The sequence below is a fragment of the Stegodyphus dumicola genome, chromosome 2 (genome assembly GCF_044657685.1).
Source record: "Stegodyphus dumicola isolate Sdum_Otavi_A_Nest chromosome 2, ASM4465768v1".
NCBI lineage: Eukaryota > Metazoa > Arthropoda > Arachnida > Araneae > Eresidae > Stegodyphus > Stegodyphus dumicola.
This window is the reverse complement of record NC_140769.1, coordinates 247,294,768-247,312,690: the sequence shown is the minus strand read 5'-3', so window position 1 is coordinate 247,312,690 and position 17,923 is coordinate 247,294,768. Positions and strand designations below refer to the sequence as shown.

The 17,923-nt window shown below is 30.9% G+C and overlaps 1 protein-coding gene across 1 annotated transcript in view; it reads left to right on the top strand.

Annotated features, from left to right (window-relative positions):
* The window catches only part of LOC118193063 (DNA repair-scaffolding protein-like), an 84,134-nt gene that overhangs the window by 45,262 nt on the left and 20,949 nt on the right, over positions 1-17,923 (top strand). The window contains exons 7-11 of the mRNA XM_085811984.1: positions 623-729; positions 1,129-1,336; positions 9,913-10,077; positions 14,520-14,580; positions 17,124-17,264. Coding sequence (XP_085668110.1) covers positions 623-729; positions 1,129-1,336; positions 9,913-10,077; positions 14,520-14,580; positions 17,124-17,264 — 682 coding nt within the window. The remainder of the gene's footprint in view (positions 1-622; positions 730-1,128; positions 1,337-9,912; positions 10,078-14,519; positions 14,581-17,123; positions 17,265-17,923) is intronic.

Here is a 17,923-nt window from a genome sequence, read left to right as displayed (position 1 = left end):
AAGTGAACGAGCTAACTACATGGCCGTTTTCCAGGTTTTTCCCATGTGTAATGAGGAGCTGAGCTAATTTCCCTTAGAAAATTCTCTACGAAAGCGTATCTTCCTTTAGGCAAATTGCTCTCACATGCTTTGCTGTAATCAAATAAACCAGACCAGCTTATGTATTCTTTATATTACTTTTCTGACTCAGATTTGTGGCTTATTAGTAAAAAAAAAGAGCAATTCATATTGATAAGTAAAATAAATGTATGTACTGATTTTGTTAACAAATAGTAGTTTCCTAAAGTTAAAATTTTTTCTAGATTTTTAATTCAAATATGTTGCCATCTGTCGGCAACAGAAGTGCAAATTTATTCTATAAACAACAATAATTTAAATGTATCATTTAGACCTTTAGAAATTTTTAAGACTACAATTTATAGTCTTAAAATATTTTAAAAAATTAATTTCAGAAAATTGAACATTGTATACTCTGTAGGATATTTTTTATAGTTTCTGTTTTATTTTGTGGTGTGTTTCCAACTTATATTTATTGTAGCGAATGAAGTCTCACTTTATAAAGTAGTTAATATTTGCTGTAAAGCTCATTATATTTAGTTACTGATAATTGCGTTTCTTTCAGGCATATCATCTCCCTAACTTCTGTGCCATTTCCAGTCATCCTGAATACTTATTTTATTGAGTCAGAAAAATTTCAGCCTGTGAAAGATTTTGCGTGCCCTCAGTGTAGTAAGTATATTGGTTTATGTTTAAAATGTTTTTATTATTGCGTCTTTCAGAATTTACGATAAAGAATACTTTTCTCTCATTTTTTAAAGTATGTTTAAATATTATTCTTTAAATACAAAATGTATAGTTCCGATGTTATATTAATTGAAATGCTTTATAGAAAGTTTATTCTTGTATTTAATTTTGTTTCTCAAGAAGCTTATTATTGTTATTTATTTATTATTTTTTTCACAGGAAGCATTAAATATGAATATTTCTTTCTTATAATTTCTTTTTTTTTAGCTTGCTTATAAATGCATTACTTAGTATTATTTTCTTGAATTATAATGTTATTCTATTTTCTTCTATAATATCTGAAAAATTTTTAAATATTCAGTTATAAGCATTTTCATCTTATAGATGAACATGAAATACCTGACATTTTAAAGACTTTACAGCACAGCCGTGTGTCTGCTACTCAGAAAAAAATTCCTAGCTTGGATGAGCAAATGTTGTTTTTTTCACGATGGAACTACGTAACATTGACTGCTCGAGTTCAGAGGATATGGGAAAACAAAATTTCATCTAGAGGAAGAGAAAATTGTATCAGTTTAGAAGATAATACTAGGTAACAATTTATAATTGTATGTTTTATATATATTTTTTTTTTTTTTTAAATAGTATACTTTTGCATAAAATAATTACTGTATTTGCTGGCGTATAAGACCCCCTTTTTGCACACATTTTTGAAGGATGAAACTTTAGTACTGATCATTATAATGACTTTACAGTATTTTAAATATAAAGTAATACTTTCTGCAAATATCTAATCTATTTGGAAAGTACACCTTTTAATCTTCTTAGTCAAAACCCAGACATTCATCTCCAGAGCTAAATGAAGAGTCACTCACAATCTCTTCTAAATCAGCATCTGAGCCCTCATACAATAAATTGTCCCTGTTCTGTACAATCCAGTGCATTGCTAATGTCACACTTCCTAAATGATTTAACCACTGTCTCAGTTGTCACAACATTACATAAAGCTTGATGGATGCAACAAAATTTGACCCATTCACAAGCGACATACAAGACGCACCCCATTTTTCAAATCTATTTTTAAAGAAAAGAAGTGTGTCTTATATGCTGGCAAATATGGTATGTAAAAATTTTAATCTATTTTTATTCAGGTTGTTATTCAAATTTAAAAGTTAGCAGAAATGTTAATTACTTTCTTTACTATATACTGAATTAAAAGAAATTCTGGTTTTTAAAAAAAATTCTGAAGACAATAAAGCCCCGTTCACATGCAACGCTCTTTCACACAGCCACAGTTCGTATTGGGAGAAACGAGGATATGAAGGGCTTTCGCCTTCAGGATCAGTTCAGATGCACATCATCTTCCATCCCTTAACCCATAAGCCACTGCGAGCAATGAATGATGTCACAAACGCAAATCAGATTGGCGGATTTCTAACGTTTACTTAATCTTTTTTGACATTGTTTACTATTGCTATAAAATGCTATCGGAGTTTAATTCCTCAATTAATTAAAATACATTTAAACTAATTAAAAATGCAATTTATATAAGAGACCAAATGATTAAAAGAAGAAAAGAAACCATATATGCTGCTGAGCGGTTTTAAATAAAATGTTTTGTGGCTGCTAAAATTTCAAACTTTGCTTTTCGAAAAAAAGAATAAAATGACAAATTAATAACATTAATATTAATTATAAGTAATTATAAATGTTTGAATATTGATTATAAACATTTTATAAAATATATTAAAATTAATTAATATGTTAAAATTGTTCTGAACATGTTTCACGAAGATTTTAAATAAAAGCTTGTAATTTATGTTTATATCAACCAATTGATTAGCACTAGGTTTTATTTTATATATATATATCTAATGAAATTCAGTAATAAAATTTTTAAGAAATTTGAATTGATTTAATGATCGTATAGGCAGTTTCTTTAAACTGCGTTTTCTCAGTTTGCATTTTTTTCGATAAATCCCTTTATTTAAAGTCCTAGAACTTATATAGGGTGACTCGAGAAATGCCTACATGTAAAAAGCCCACAGGAAAAATGCTCACAGAATAATGCTCACAGGTATAAAAGCTCACAGGAAAAAAGCCCACAAGGAAATATGCCCTCATAGAAAAAAGCTCACATGGGAAAATGCTCACTTAGAAATATGCTCATATGAAAAAAAGCTCACATGAAATATGTTCACATTGACAAATGCTCACATTAACCTTTTCAGCGGCAGTAAATAAAAGCATGAAAACTGGAGTAAAATTTTGCATGTACTGTAATATTTTATACCACTGCCCCTGTATGACATTTTTTCCTGTAACTGCCAATAATTAATTTTTGTTTCTTTACTCTATTTTTGTATGCTTTTGATGTGTATCGATAGAAATTGATGTTTGAATGTAGTTATTCAAGTTTGGAGTCAAAACTTACAGAAATTAAAAATTTTAGAAATAAAATTAACATTTTTAGGCACTTGGATGATACCTCTCAGTTGAACATTGCGAAGCAGCCTTCAGAAAATCTCCTAAAACTACAAATTGTTATGAAGGCTCTCATAATGTACTAAATTCATTATTTAATTGTAGCCATCCCAGTATGTGGTTTTTATTTGACAGGCTGAAAAAAGATTTAGCCTCTCAACGTTTTTTATTAGCTAATGTAAATACAGGATGTACTGAAGTAAAAAAAAGAAAACATGAAAACTTACATTTGGTAATCGTGAATCATGCAAGAAAATATGATGAAATCAATGATAAAATTAAATATTTTATGTAATTTAAATAAAATAATCATTCTAAATTCTCATTCATTATTCATTATTCTTCTAAATGTTTATATTATAAAATGTGTAACTTATATTTATTATTATTTTATTTTTTTAACAATTAAAGTTGTAATAATTTTTCACTGTATAATTCTGTTTCATGTTTACTTCCTTTCTCCTCTCCTTTTCTTAATTCAAAATGGCCAATTTGTTAATCTTGTGTAACAACTGAATCTGCACATAAGTTATAAAGTTTTTTAAATATATACCATAGATGTTTTGGTAATTTAAATAATTTTTCTTTAGAAAATTCAAGTAGGTGAATGATGTTCAAATCGATTAATTATTGATTCATTAATGTAAGGACATTTCTATAAGAATTACTTATCAGTGGGCTTATTTCCATGTGAGCATACTTCTGTGTGTGCTTTTTTATGTGTGAGCATTTTTCCATGTGAGCTTTTTTCTATGTGCGCATATTTCTGTGTTGGTTTTTTTCCTGTGAGCATTATTCCTGTGCACTTTTTTCCTGTGGGCTTTTTTCCTGGAACCCTTATATAGATATGGCCTAAATTATTAAATACTTTTACCATTTAATTAATATTATATACTTTAGAGAAACAATAATGAGTTTCGCAAAATACTGACAAAAATTATTTGAAGTGGACATGTGATTGAAATCATATTTGTTTCAAAGTTTTTGCATAAAAATGTGTTTTTATTTTTGCACAGAAACTAATTAATTTATTGCAAAATCGATCCTTTAAGTTATTAAGAACTTTCTAATAAATACAATAAGAAAATATGGGGGAAAATCATTGAAAATTGTAGGAGATAAATGACATTTTAATTGTAAACTTTTCTTCCAAAACTTTAAAATTAAAAAAAAAAAAATACTGGCAATTTTTTTTTTCTCAGCTTAAAATTATTTTGTCTTACAAAACCATTTAATAACAATCATAAAAGTAGATGAAAGTTCTTAAATAAAAAAATCATTCAAAAGGTACCGCATCCCTTGTCAAGTTGAAGCCGATTTGCACATCTTTAGTTTTAGTTTGAACAGTATTTCTGGAATACCCAGCATCAGATAACTTTGTCCATACAAATTTCCATATTTCGTACAGTTCTATATAATTTTTTGGATGATATTGCATCCTCATATATCTACCAATGTGATTGTTTCGCTCCCAGTCCAGCGAGCTGTCAGTTGCACATTAGCCATGTTGTTTGTTAAAATTAAATGAACCACGCAATCGCGCAGTGCAGTATGGGAAATCTCCCCATTTGCCCTGCTCCCGAGAGGTGGGAATGTTCTACCTCCAATTCGGAGAGGCAGTTAATGCTTGTCGCCATGTGAATGGGACACTTTGGAAGAACTAGTTTTCGCTACCAGTCGAATCTGCTCTTGTGAATGGGGCTTAAGATAAGGACAATTTGAATTCAGCTTACAGCTGTGAATTCCTTATAAATCTGAAAGCTTACCAAATCAGAAAGAAATTCAGGATCTTTTGTGTTCCAAGATTACTTTCACCATGCAGTTTCCTCTGCAGCAAACTTCTAGCAAAAAACACTTTTATTATCAGCTTATTTTAACTATGGTAAATTTTTCTAACAATAGGAAATGCCAGTACTTGCGTTTTATCTCTTTGGCTGTGGAAGTTGGCTTCCATCAAACCATGAGTTACCCAAGGTCCTGCCAAAGTTACACCAGTCACTTTTGAAGAATTCTGAAGAAACTGATTCCTATTTATTTAATCAATAATCACACATCACTTTTTATTTACTTGCTATTTTGTTATGCCCTTAAGTTTTATTGAAAGCCCTGCTTAGAATGCTATGAGTACAAACTTTCTCAGATTATTTATTGTTCCAGTTGACTTTTGTCAGCCATATACAGCTGTTCTTTTCTCCATTCAACACATACTAATTTTCTCAGTCAGCTGTAAATAAGCTGAAGTATAGTTACAAGTGTGATTCTACAATGCTGGAATTATGTTCATTTTCAACTGGATATTCTCTTGTCATAATTTTTCATGTTGCATGGCCATTTAGGATGCCATAACTTTGAAAAACAATCCACTGGTTACTGTTCTGTAGAAGGCTTGTCCCAAATTTTAATTATATTATTCAAAATGCAGGAAAAACATGCAGCTATAACAATTAATTCATATCCTTGCTCATAAACAAAACATGGCTTATACAGAATCAGATTGTGTTACATCAAATGAAAATGCAGATGTTATGATTGTGTTGTTATGTCATGCTTATCCATTATTGGTGCAAGATTGCTCTGCTTGAGAATGGCAGTTGATGGGATAATATGTAAGTACCGGAACATATTTCATAGGTTAATTACTTCAATAAATGAACAAAATTGAATAAGCAATATTAAAACATTTTATTGACAGTATTTGCTTTGAAAACAAGAACCGTACTCTAAGATATAAGAGTAACACATTTAATTTAATGGTGTGCAATAGGCAACATTGTCATGCAGATCTTTCTGTACAAAAATATGCACTTTTCCTCTAAAGGTAATTGATGTTGTTTTTGATTTGGTGTATTTTCTTGGCACCAGATGTCACCAGTTTGATATGGCTTCATTCTACTAATCTGACTATACTACTTTACCTTAAGTGTTATTTATGCAACCATGTTTTTCATCTAAATATGTTTTTTACTCCCTCTGGTTTCATAACTTGGCATTTACTAAGAGATGAAGAAGTAGTTATACTGTTTCTTTAAGAAACAGATATTCTCAAGGAAAGATTATGTTGAAATAACCATGTCATAAATTTAAAATGTGACTTCTTGCTGGGAAGAAAAAAGGTGTTCAAAACACTAAAATGGTTTGCTAGATTATGGAGTTTTATGAACCAAAATTTGCATCAAGTGAATATCAACACAATGGTTGACTGGAATAATTATCTCACAGAGATTTGTGCCAGTTTGTTGTTATATCATCCTAATGTGAAATTGATGGCTGCAACAAAATTCTGGAAATTAATAAAATCTTATAAAAGAAAAAAATCTAATTTGGACACCACACATGACTTAACACAGCATATTAAATTATGCACATTTTTTGCTGCACTTCTTTTAATCTTATTTTCTCAAATTATTCCAACTTAATTAACTGATCCTTCAAATCAAGTTGAAAATGACATAAAAAATTAGGAATTTTGAAATTAAATATCCCAATCAATTTTTGTCATATGGGAGCCAAACGTCTTGCGTTTTTATTTTTTTCATAATGAGTATAAAACTTTCTCAAATGTAAGTATGGGAACTGGGAGATAGCATTGAAAGTTAGATTTTGTTATTTGTCAAAGTTTATTTATTTATTTTTTTTTTTAATTCAACATTGCCCAAACATGAATATTTTTGTCATTTAAAACATTTATGTAGATAAAAGTATATGACTACAATCAATAATTACGAAATAGCTTAAGTAAGGACTCTTAAGCTGTGTAAGTGGGGGGGGGGGGTCCATATGTACTTTTGGTACTGCTGATTACAGTGAAAAAAGGAAGGTGCACACTAGATGTTACAGAAGTCCCATATATCAAATTTCAGTGTTCTACTGCTAGTCGTTTTTGAGTTATAGGAATTATGTACATACAGACATGAAACACTCCATTTTGGAATAAAAATTTTTTATTCTATTTGTACAATTGTTCTTTATTTTGTACTTACTAATTGCGGAGGTATGAGAATATTGTTAAGAAAAGAAAGAAAATCTGAAAGGATTTCAGTTTTAACATTGGTCCAAAGGGTTTGTTAAGGGTTTTATACCCTCACTGAGCAGCACAGGTTACCAATCTGCTCTTGAACTCATGGCTGCTAACAAAGTTTTTTTTTTTTTTTTTTTTTTTTTTTTAGCATAATCACAAAATATTTAAAAACAGCATATCTTTAGAATTCCCCGATAGAGTGTTAGGGAATGCCATACATTGTTTATATTAGCTGTATCATTTCTTTAAAAAGTAGCTGTTCATACAGCCAATTGCCTAAAATAATTAACATGAAAGGAAAAAAGTATATAATGAGTCTGCTTGTGTAATATCATAAAAATATTTAATATTTATGATTAGAAATCTCATGATTTTAATGCATTTTTATTTAAATCAATTTTATCAAAAAGTATTCCTAAGAACTGTGTTTATTTCTTTTAAATCACTTAGTTTGTTATGCAGTCAACTTTCAGATTAAATCAGAAAGTTAAATATCTTAAACTTTAATGAATGACACCATACTGTGGTAATAAAAATATGTATTTTATTCCCAACAGTGGCAGCACATTGCTTTCATATAGCTGAATTTGTTGATTAAAACTGAAGGATGGATATGGCAGTAGTCTGATGCACAAAAGAGTATTTTATTTTGAAGTGTTGTCATTTCCCACTTTCAAATCACCGAGTTTGTTAATCAAAAATTGAATAAATTGGTAAAAAATATGAAATAGATAAAAAAAGTCAAAATTCAAAATTTGAGATTCCAGTAGCACTTGTTTGGATGGAGGACTATGTCTATTTAAACTTAGCTGGCTGTAGGTGCCATCACTTTTCCACAATGCATGGAACATACATACAGATTTTTTGTTATTTAATTTTTTTAAAAAATAGTGTATGCGGATAGCATTGGTGACAATAATTTGAAAAATGATTGAGACACAAAAGTGTTGCAGACAGAAAGTGAGTTTTGAGACTAATATAACTTCTAGTGCTAAAAAATTATGTCGAATACTGAAAAATTTGTAAGGCTCATCTGTCTCATCCTTTTCATTAAACTTGTTTTATTTATGCCTTAGTTTGTGTTCCTGTGCTTTATATATTAATTAGTTAAACAAGATAGTGCATTTACTGTTAATTTCATTAATATATGGATAACTCATCATTGTTGTTTTATTTTCTTACACTTATAAAAAAAGATAGATTTGGATTCCCAAAAGGGCACTGAACATTCAGCTTTTTCTGAAAGTTACAGTAAACCAAAAAAATTTGAGAAACACTGCTGTAAATATATTTAATTTAGTTACTCTACATCATTCATTGCAAAAGACAGATTTTGTAATAAATATGTAAAGTAAATAAATCCCAAATATGTCGATTCCACTTATTAGTTTTCTGTTTTTGTTTAATTTTGGCCTTTTTTCATGTTAAAAATTTCTGAAAATATTTCTGTGAGTGAATTCAGAAATGCTGTTAGTGGTATTATGCATATGTGTAGCTTCATAGTGCCCTCCCTTTTTTGGAAAGAGAGGTTTGTTTTTCATTTTCATATTGCTTTTCTCTCTTTTTCTTTTTCTTTATTTTATTTTACTTTTGTATTTTAATGCTTTGATTGCGTTATTTTGAATAAGTTCACTAGGGTTGTGTTCTTTAAAGGAAGAGTTTATAAACTGCTCGTGAATATACCGTGTTGTCTTTATTTTAACTGTTACATATTTTATTTTCATATTTATACATTATAATTGCTTTTATTTTTACATTTGTGTAATTCTTTAAATAAATCTGAATGAGGGAACCTCATATCTACTCTGAGAAGCAGAAAAGAGTAAGATTAGAATTCCAAGATGAACTTACAACAGTATTGTGAAAGCAAATAAACCATACCAAAAGTTGCAGGGTGTGATTTATTTATCAGAGCAAAAACTCAAAGCAGAAGCTCAGAATGGTGTCTCGTACACTAAAAATTTCATGTGCCGCGAGAGGAAAAAAGTCCAATGCTTGATATTGGTGAGCAAAGAGGCTAAACCACAGGTCTAGTTCCTCATGCAGGATATTCTGCCTCTCAGAGTAGAAAGTGAACCTATCTTCCATAGAAATTATTGTACATTTTTATTATGGATACTATCACCCTTCTTATTTTTGTAAAAACAATTTAAACTTGTAGAGACATTAGGTATTTTGGGGAGCAGGAAAGATGAAAAATGAGCAATCGCCTTTGCCGGGAATCGAACCACGGACCTCTGGAATACTGGCCCAGCATGCAGAACCACTATACCATGAAGGCATGCTAGGAAAGTGTGAGAAATACCATATAGACTCCCCCCTTTTTAAAGTATGACTGGGGTTTTTAGGGGACCCAATCGTGAAATTCTGGGTGGGGAGAAATCATCACCCACCACCCTTTTAGTTGGGCACCACTGTAGAGACATTAGGCATTTTGGGAAGCAGGAAAGATGAAAAATGAGCAATTGCCTTCGCCGGGTATCGAACCATCGACCTCTGGAATACGGGCCCAGTGTGCAAAACCACTACACCATGAAGCCACGCTAGGAAGGCAGAAGAAATACCTTATAAACTCACTCTGTAGATACACACACTTACATATATGTATATGCATCGCATTATTATGTATACATAAATCTATAATAGTTCATACTCTTGTGTTTCAGTTTCTCAATGCTGTTGCAGACTCAAGATGGAATATTCTGTGAATTATGTATAAAATCAAATTTTTTATACTTACAAACCTTATGGTCTGAAATAATTGAAAATGGAGAAGGCAAATGCTACATATTTCATGATCTGCTTGTGACTCATAGATATCATTGTAAAAAGTAAGGATATGGCTACTTTTTATTAAATTTCTGTATTTTATTAATCATGTATAGGTCTTCACTGTGTATGTGATAACAATGTTTTATCAGTAAAATAAAAAACTTCAAAACTTGATTGTTATCAGCTTTATGTAATCAAGTATGAAATGATAACTGCATACAGAAATTAAATGCAACAGTATATTCTGCTAACACAAATACATAATTTATGATAATATGCAGGATACAAGAGGCATTATAATTCAAATAGTCTCATTTTAGGATGGCATTCATAAATCCACAAGACTACTTACATGACTTTTGTCACTTAATATGCGCTATCTGTTCACCACACAATATCAATTGAGCTAGTAATTTCTTGCACAGGGTTGCCATAGATTTAATGGATTACCACAATACTGTCTCTCAGTGCAAAGCACAAGACTGCAAGTGTCATAGGGTAAATTTGGTATGCCCAGATGTGTGAATAGTCTTTGAACTAGTTTGGGATGTTCCGAGATTGGGATTTGGGATACTGCTACAGGATAGTGCATAAGTACCTTCACAATTTTAAATTAAAAAAAGTATATGAAAAGTTTAAATTTATATTTTGAAGCTCATAATACAAAGTGTGTTTCTTGAAGTTTTTATTTATGAAAAATGGTGCCTAACAAATGATATCTCCTTTTACGATTACAAATTATGAGCTCTTTTTAGTACATCTTCCATCTTCTAAGTATTTCTGTTGTCTTTGCATCTCCTACTGATCCTCTCTGTTCAAATTTGGCTACAAGGTACAATATCATGTGGTTAGAAGGAGCATATCTGACATTAAAATATCATCAAAGGTTTCTTTGAGTAGGAATAATGCTTCTTCCATTTTCCAAGTAAAAAAAAAATATGATCTTTATCCTTTCTTCAGATATGTATCACACCATATCAAAACTCCCGGAAAGAACTAACAGAAATTTCCAGAAAGAATTATTGAAATTAAAAATTGTGAAAGTACTTTTGCATCACCCTGTATTTTGAACATTCTTACCACATGCCACTGATGGCAGTAACTTGTCTTTTGTTCATGTTCATAATAAATGCTTTGTCATACTTTGAGATTAATTTGAAAATATCATCATAAGGCAATCAAAGAGATCACCCACATAGTTATCAATGCAAACAAAAACATGTGAAATGTACTAGATGACAAAAATGGTGTGTAAGGTGCAAGGTGTTTGGACTAGAATAAATCTTTACATCATTTACTTTAGTTTTTGTACAGATGTTGATCCAGTATGGAGAATTTGGAGCTATCAAACAGGGATGAAAAAATATCTGGTACTCTTAATCATTGTTCTGTTGTACTGTCTTAGCAAAATTACTGTACAAATTGGCTTCAAGTGAGACAATTGGAAGTGCTTCAGCTCATTACACTTGGTTCACTTCATTTTTTTAAATGTAAAATAATAATAATAATAATAATAAAGTACATAAACAACAGTTATAAAATTCTTGAACATGCAAAGCACATAGATTAATTAGCTTTATATTAGGAGTGTCTAATAATGTATTGGTTTGCTTTGTGTGGCTTAGAGATAATGAGGAACTTTTTACAAGACTTCAAATTTTTCTGCTGCAATAGCTTGTTTGGTTCATGGAGTGCCATCAACAGCCTTCACTATGCATTGTAATATTTTTTATTTGCACTTATTTTTATTTGTTTTATGTTCAGAATCAAAAGAATTTAAAGACCAAGACTTCATGGAAATATTTCTCAGTAATTGTGGCAAGGTACGTTGTAATATTAAAAGACAGTGTAATTGTTAAAGTGAGATTCTTGTAGACATGATGATGTTGACTAATAGCTTCCCATTCTACTAGTTATCTACTGCTTCTAAGGTAATAATAATGCATTTGAACTATGCCAAATAAAGCTTATCAGATAAAAATATCAATTCAGTCAGTTTATTGAATTACAAAATGGGTAGAAGAATATAGCCTGAAGTTCAGTTAAATGTTGCATGGTATATGTAGAAATAGGCCAGACTGCTGCAGTTTCCTATTTCCAAGGAATACCTCTGGCAGGATGAGATATAATTTTTTTTTTTTTTTTTATGCATCAGGGTTGGAATGATTGATGTTATTTTTAGATTCGAATATGTATGGTTGATTAGTGTGTGCTGTTCTTTTAGAAGAATAATTAATTAATGCACATGCACAAGTTACAGTAGTTTCACACAACATTGGCACCAAGTGTTCCTTCATTATTGTTTTAAATGTGTAAACTAAAGTGGCAAAACATTTGGCTTACTTAAGTACTAGTGTCTAGCTCGTTCGTATGTGTACATTAATAAAAATGATCAATGACAACATTAGAATATTAATGAGGTGAATTTGGGAGGTTATTTCAAGCCAGTGATTTCACAACAAACCGTAATGCAGTTCCCCTCCTTAGATATCACTGTAAAATGGTATCCAATAGTGACATAAGATTTGCATAGTATTTCTTGTCCTCCAGATTTAAATCCTGAATACGAGAGAACCTTTAGTAGCTAGACGAATGGTAAAATGCAATTTTATCACCTATATGTATCTGTATATGATGGTGATTTTTATTATTTTGCTGGCATAAACTATATTGGCGGAAGAATAGGCCTTTCTTATTGGTGTTCAAATGATGTGCACTAAAATCTCTGTATGCCTTTCTTGTTAAAGAAAACTTTATAGTTTCCTAGTGATTTTAAGAAAATACATCCTAAAGTTTAGGAGCCACTACTATCTGCACTGCTTTCTGCTGGCAGGATAATGTAGTTTCCTTTAGACAAAGGTACATACATCTGCCTGAATTAGTTGGAAAATGGGAATTAGATAACCAGACTATGTAGTTTCATTCATTGCATGGTCTAAGGTTGATATCCGAGTATATGGAAGGCTATTATCTGATGCCATGGTGAGAACAGTGATACTTTGCTGATAACTATCAGATTTAATGAAATGTTAGGTATACTGTATTGATGATTTGAGTGATAACAACATTGAAATGGACTGAGATTTGTTTGCTCTTTTATTTAGGTGATTACTACCTTTTTTAAGGACGTGTAATCTTGTTTTTGCTTTGCTGTGGTTGTTCACTCTTTTTATGCACTTTTTGATAATGGTTCACAACAAATCCAGTGAAACCTTATTACTGTTATGAAAAGAAGAGCATTTCTACTTAAAAGGTAGAAAGTGCTGAACCCATCTTCTGGACAATATACCTATGGCCAAATGATGATAAAACATGTCTCTAATTCTCATCTATCAAATCTGCATTGAATCATGATTTCTAAGATTCACAAGATCATGCATTCATTGTGTAGTTCAACTATTTCCAGCCCTGAGAAGGAGGCAGCTGTAATGTTACATGTAAGAGATAATAATGTTTCTTGAGGGAAGGGGATGAAAAATAGAATATTTCTAATATGAAACTAATTCAGCATATAATTCAGGGGGAAAATAATGTGTTTTTTATTACTATTATTTCCTTTATTGTATAGTAATTCTTTCAAAATTTATTTTACTGTGTAAAATTTAAATGCTATTTTAGGTCATTGGTGAATATCTATGTTTTTTATCAACAAATGTAAGGAAATTCTAGTTTTGAATAAATGTAAAGTGGGATCGACAGATATTATATTTAGCACTGTTAAGAAGAAACTAACCACATATAGGTTTGGCATTCAGTTTTCTTTAAAATATTCATTTTCCAAAGCTGCACAGTTTATCCAGCCTTGTTATCATTGCTGGGTGTATCACTGCTAGAATTCTTTTTCTAGGTTAGCAGCTGCTTTCTACATCCATTTTAAGTAATAAAGTATTAAAATAATGGCAATAAATTAATAAAGTAATGGCTATAAATTTTCCTCCATTGCATGGAATATTATTTGGATTCGAGGATTGCATTTGATAACTACATCTTATTTCTGAGAACATATTGTCAGGATACAGTTTATGGTATTCTGTAAACAGCTGCTATACCTATCATATATAATAGCCTAGTGTTCTTATAATTCAGTTTCTGTAACATAATTTTCTGAAGAAATGAGCATAGAACATTTTTCTGTAGAGAAAGTGATGCCATACAGAAGGGATGCCACTCTTCAATTAAATGTACCTAGTCATATGTCACTAAAGCCAGCTATGTTCATTACTGTTTACATCTCCAACTTTCATGAGAAAATACATATATCAGTCATCATACCAAAATACTAATAACATGTTCCAGTTTAATGTTCTTCACATTCAACAAATGGCAGTTCAAATGTCACAGGAAGTGCACATTTAAGTTTTCTTAGACATTATAAAGATTATTAATAAACATCAAGAAACTTACAGAGTACAAGCATGTCTGAAAATTATGCAGAATAAAAGCTAGTAGTTTACTAAATTGTTATTTTTTTAAATTTTATTCTTTATTTTCCTTTTTTTAGGTATTTACAGTTATTCCAAGTTATCCATGCACTCTCTCAGAAGCAAGCAGAGTATGAACATGTAAGTTGATATTGTTTACTTTATAAAAATACTCTGCCTTTTCTTATCTTTTATTTTACTGATTATTAAATATTCCTGCTTTAATTTATTATGTAAATTGATATCCAGTTGCATCATGCTGAAAAAGATGGACATGACAGAATGTTTTTCATGTGCAATTTTTAGTTTGATTGAAACATAGCAATACAAAAAATATTTTTCTTTGACTAAGTTTTAACTGTACTTTTATATTTTGTTTAAGTGAATATGTAATGATTTATTTATTTCCATTTTTTCCCGTAATTATGGCGCTATATATATATGAAGCGCTGTGTAGACAGGCCATGTATCATCAGTTGAAACAAGTACCCTATTTGCCAGTCTATAAGACGCACCCCCTTTTGCAATCACTTTTGCTTGATGAATAATAATTTTTTGTTGAGACTGAAAGTCCTGCTTCTCTGTGGTCTAAACTCCAAGTATTCAGTTCTGACTCAAGTTCAGGGCATTGTTTAGTTCCCCTTTGTAGATTATGTTATAAGGAGGCCTTCTTAGCATGCCTTTGTGGTGTAATGGAGAGCATGCTCGGCCCGTATTCAAGAGCTCTGAGGTTCGAGTTCCAGCGAGGGCATTGCACATTTTTCATGTCTCCTACTTTGAAGTAACCTAATGGCTCTACAGTAGTGCCTGAACTAAAAAAGGTGGAGGAGGATGATTCTCCACCACCAGGATTTGGCAACTGGTTCCCCTAATCCCCAGTCGGCCTTTAAAAGGAGGAGTACGTAAAGTATTTCTCCCGCCTTCTTAGCATGCCTTCGTGGTGTAAGAGTCAGTATGCTCTGCGCGTGTTCGAGAATTCAGAGTCCCAAGGAAGCATCACATTTTTTATGTGTCCTGCTTTGAAATAACCTAATGGCTCTACAATGTTTATTGTGAGTTGCTTTTTTCAGATTCCTTGCTGATTCCGCCAAGTTCTTATCATTATCTCAGTTGGGGGTGCCCCGAAATGCCTCTCTTCAGTCCTGTTTCCATGTTCTTTAGCATATGCAATTATATGTTGTTTGTATGTTATGTTATAGCAATGCTGACATTGTTTTTTGAGCCATAACTAGCCAATGAATTTTTAAAAAATTTAACAGTAGAAATTTCGCACACTTAAAAGTCAAAAGTCATTTACAAAAATTGGAAAGTTTAAATGAACCCAGCTGTGATCGTCGATGACAGGCATGTGCATTCACTGAACTTTATGTAACTGTAATATTCTCACACTTCACAAGGAAATAAGGAAAAAAAAAATCACCTAACTCCAAACAGAGGAGATTTCCAGAAATGAATGTAATCAAAAACTGAGTACCAACATAGAAGACGCACCCAGTTTTCAGACCTATTTTCAAAGAAAAAAATGCATTTTATACGCCGTCATATCCGGTAATTATAAGAAGAAGCAATATCTGGTGAATATAGCAGGAAGAGTAGAACTTCTCATTTAAGTGTTTTTGTGTAGGTTTTGACCAGCACTGCAAAATGTAGATGAGTGTTGTCTTGTCTGGAGTAGTAGTGGACACATTTTTCTTTGCATACTCGACTCAGTCTCATGAATTATGTTTGGTAGAAAATCCCAGTAATAGTAGTTATATTTGGTTTGAACTACTCATATTGCATAATACCAAGTTGATCCCACCATATATGCAATAGGTTTTTTTTTTTTTTTTTTTTTTTTTTTTTCCCCCATGAATATTTGGCTGGCTGTAGATGTTAAAGCATTGGCCAGGTGGTCCCCAGGATTTCTTCTTGTTTGAGTATTGTAGTTGATCCATTTTTCATCACCAGCGACTATATGATGCAAAAAATCATTTCATTTATACTTGGGAAGCAGCACATCATGTGTAAAAAGTCAGCACTCAACGTTCTTGGCTTCAGTTCAGATGGGACACAATTTCCTTGCTTTTGAATCATTGATGTGAAATTGTTTGTTGAGTCACTCCTAACGTAAGTGCAAGTTCTACATGCATTTAGCATGATGATTACCTTCAAAAATGCTTTCAATTCAAAGTCTTCATAGACTTTCATCTTTCTGCTCCATTCTTTGTCTTAGACATCAAAATCACTGTTCTTAAACTTTTGAAACCACTTTCGACATCTTCTCTCACTTAAGACAGCCTCACTATATGCTTCTACAAGCAATCAATGTGCCTCACCTGCAGATTTCTTCAAATTAAAGAAGTAAATCAAAAGCCCCGCAAATGATGCTCATTTGGCTTGCAACTCGACATTTTTGCACGAAAAAAATATACGATGCTGATGCAAAATTGCTAATATTTCAAGGTTATGCTGCTAGCAGATATCCAGCCTTATGGTGTAATGTTTTATATCAGGCAATTATAACCATAACTTACTGGTGGTGCCATTTTTTTTAAACGGCAGAGGCCTTATTTGTATTCTGAATATATGTATATATATATGTTTTTATAGAGTAGGGAAAATATTTAAAAATATGATTTCCTTCTTGCGCATAATATATTGAAATAAATTATTGTATTTATTTACATTTTTCTTTTATTTAGTTTCCTGTGCCTGTAAGAAAATTTTGCTATCAATTTATGCCCAGCGCTGTATCAAGTGTAACTACTTTAGATGAAATAAGTCAAGAAAAATTTCCTGTGTATAGTAATTTTGACATTCAACCTCTCAGTATGTTTCAAAAGGTAATGAATGATTATTTTAAAGTTATTATTTATAAATGTCAATATGTTACTGAATCTGATGTTTTGCTGATTTATCTTTAAAAAAACAATTTTTGATTTTATAAAATTGCAATATTTAAATTTATTAAACTATTTTATTTTGATCAGGAATAACTCATATCATTGCTTCCAGACATAGTTTAGGAATAATTTTTTATCACTAGAATTCAAAGGAAAATAAAATAGTGTGGAAAAATATTTTTTTAATGAAAATTTCTTTAAAAAATGCATTATCATTTTTAAAATTGTGCAAATTTATTTTTTTCCCTGAGTAAAATTTAGTATTTAGTAATTGATCTATTATAAAGATTTATATAGAATTTTATGAAATCTTATGTTTAAATAGCTAATACGTAGCTGTCAATTCTCAAATTTTTCCATCTCATCTTCCAATTTCCTGGTAGATCACAGAATTCCCCAGTTTTTAATTTTTAGCCTTGACTAAGGATAATATTTCATAGTCATAAAGGAAGCTTTTGAATTAATGAAACTTTAATTGTGTAAATTCCATTTCTCCATCTCTTTGTTTTGAAGCATAATTTTTCGTATTAAATTTTATTTAATCTGATTTATCTTAATCTACTGGACATCTGTAAAATTTTGGTAAAGATTCAAGTATG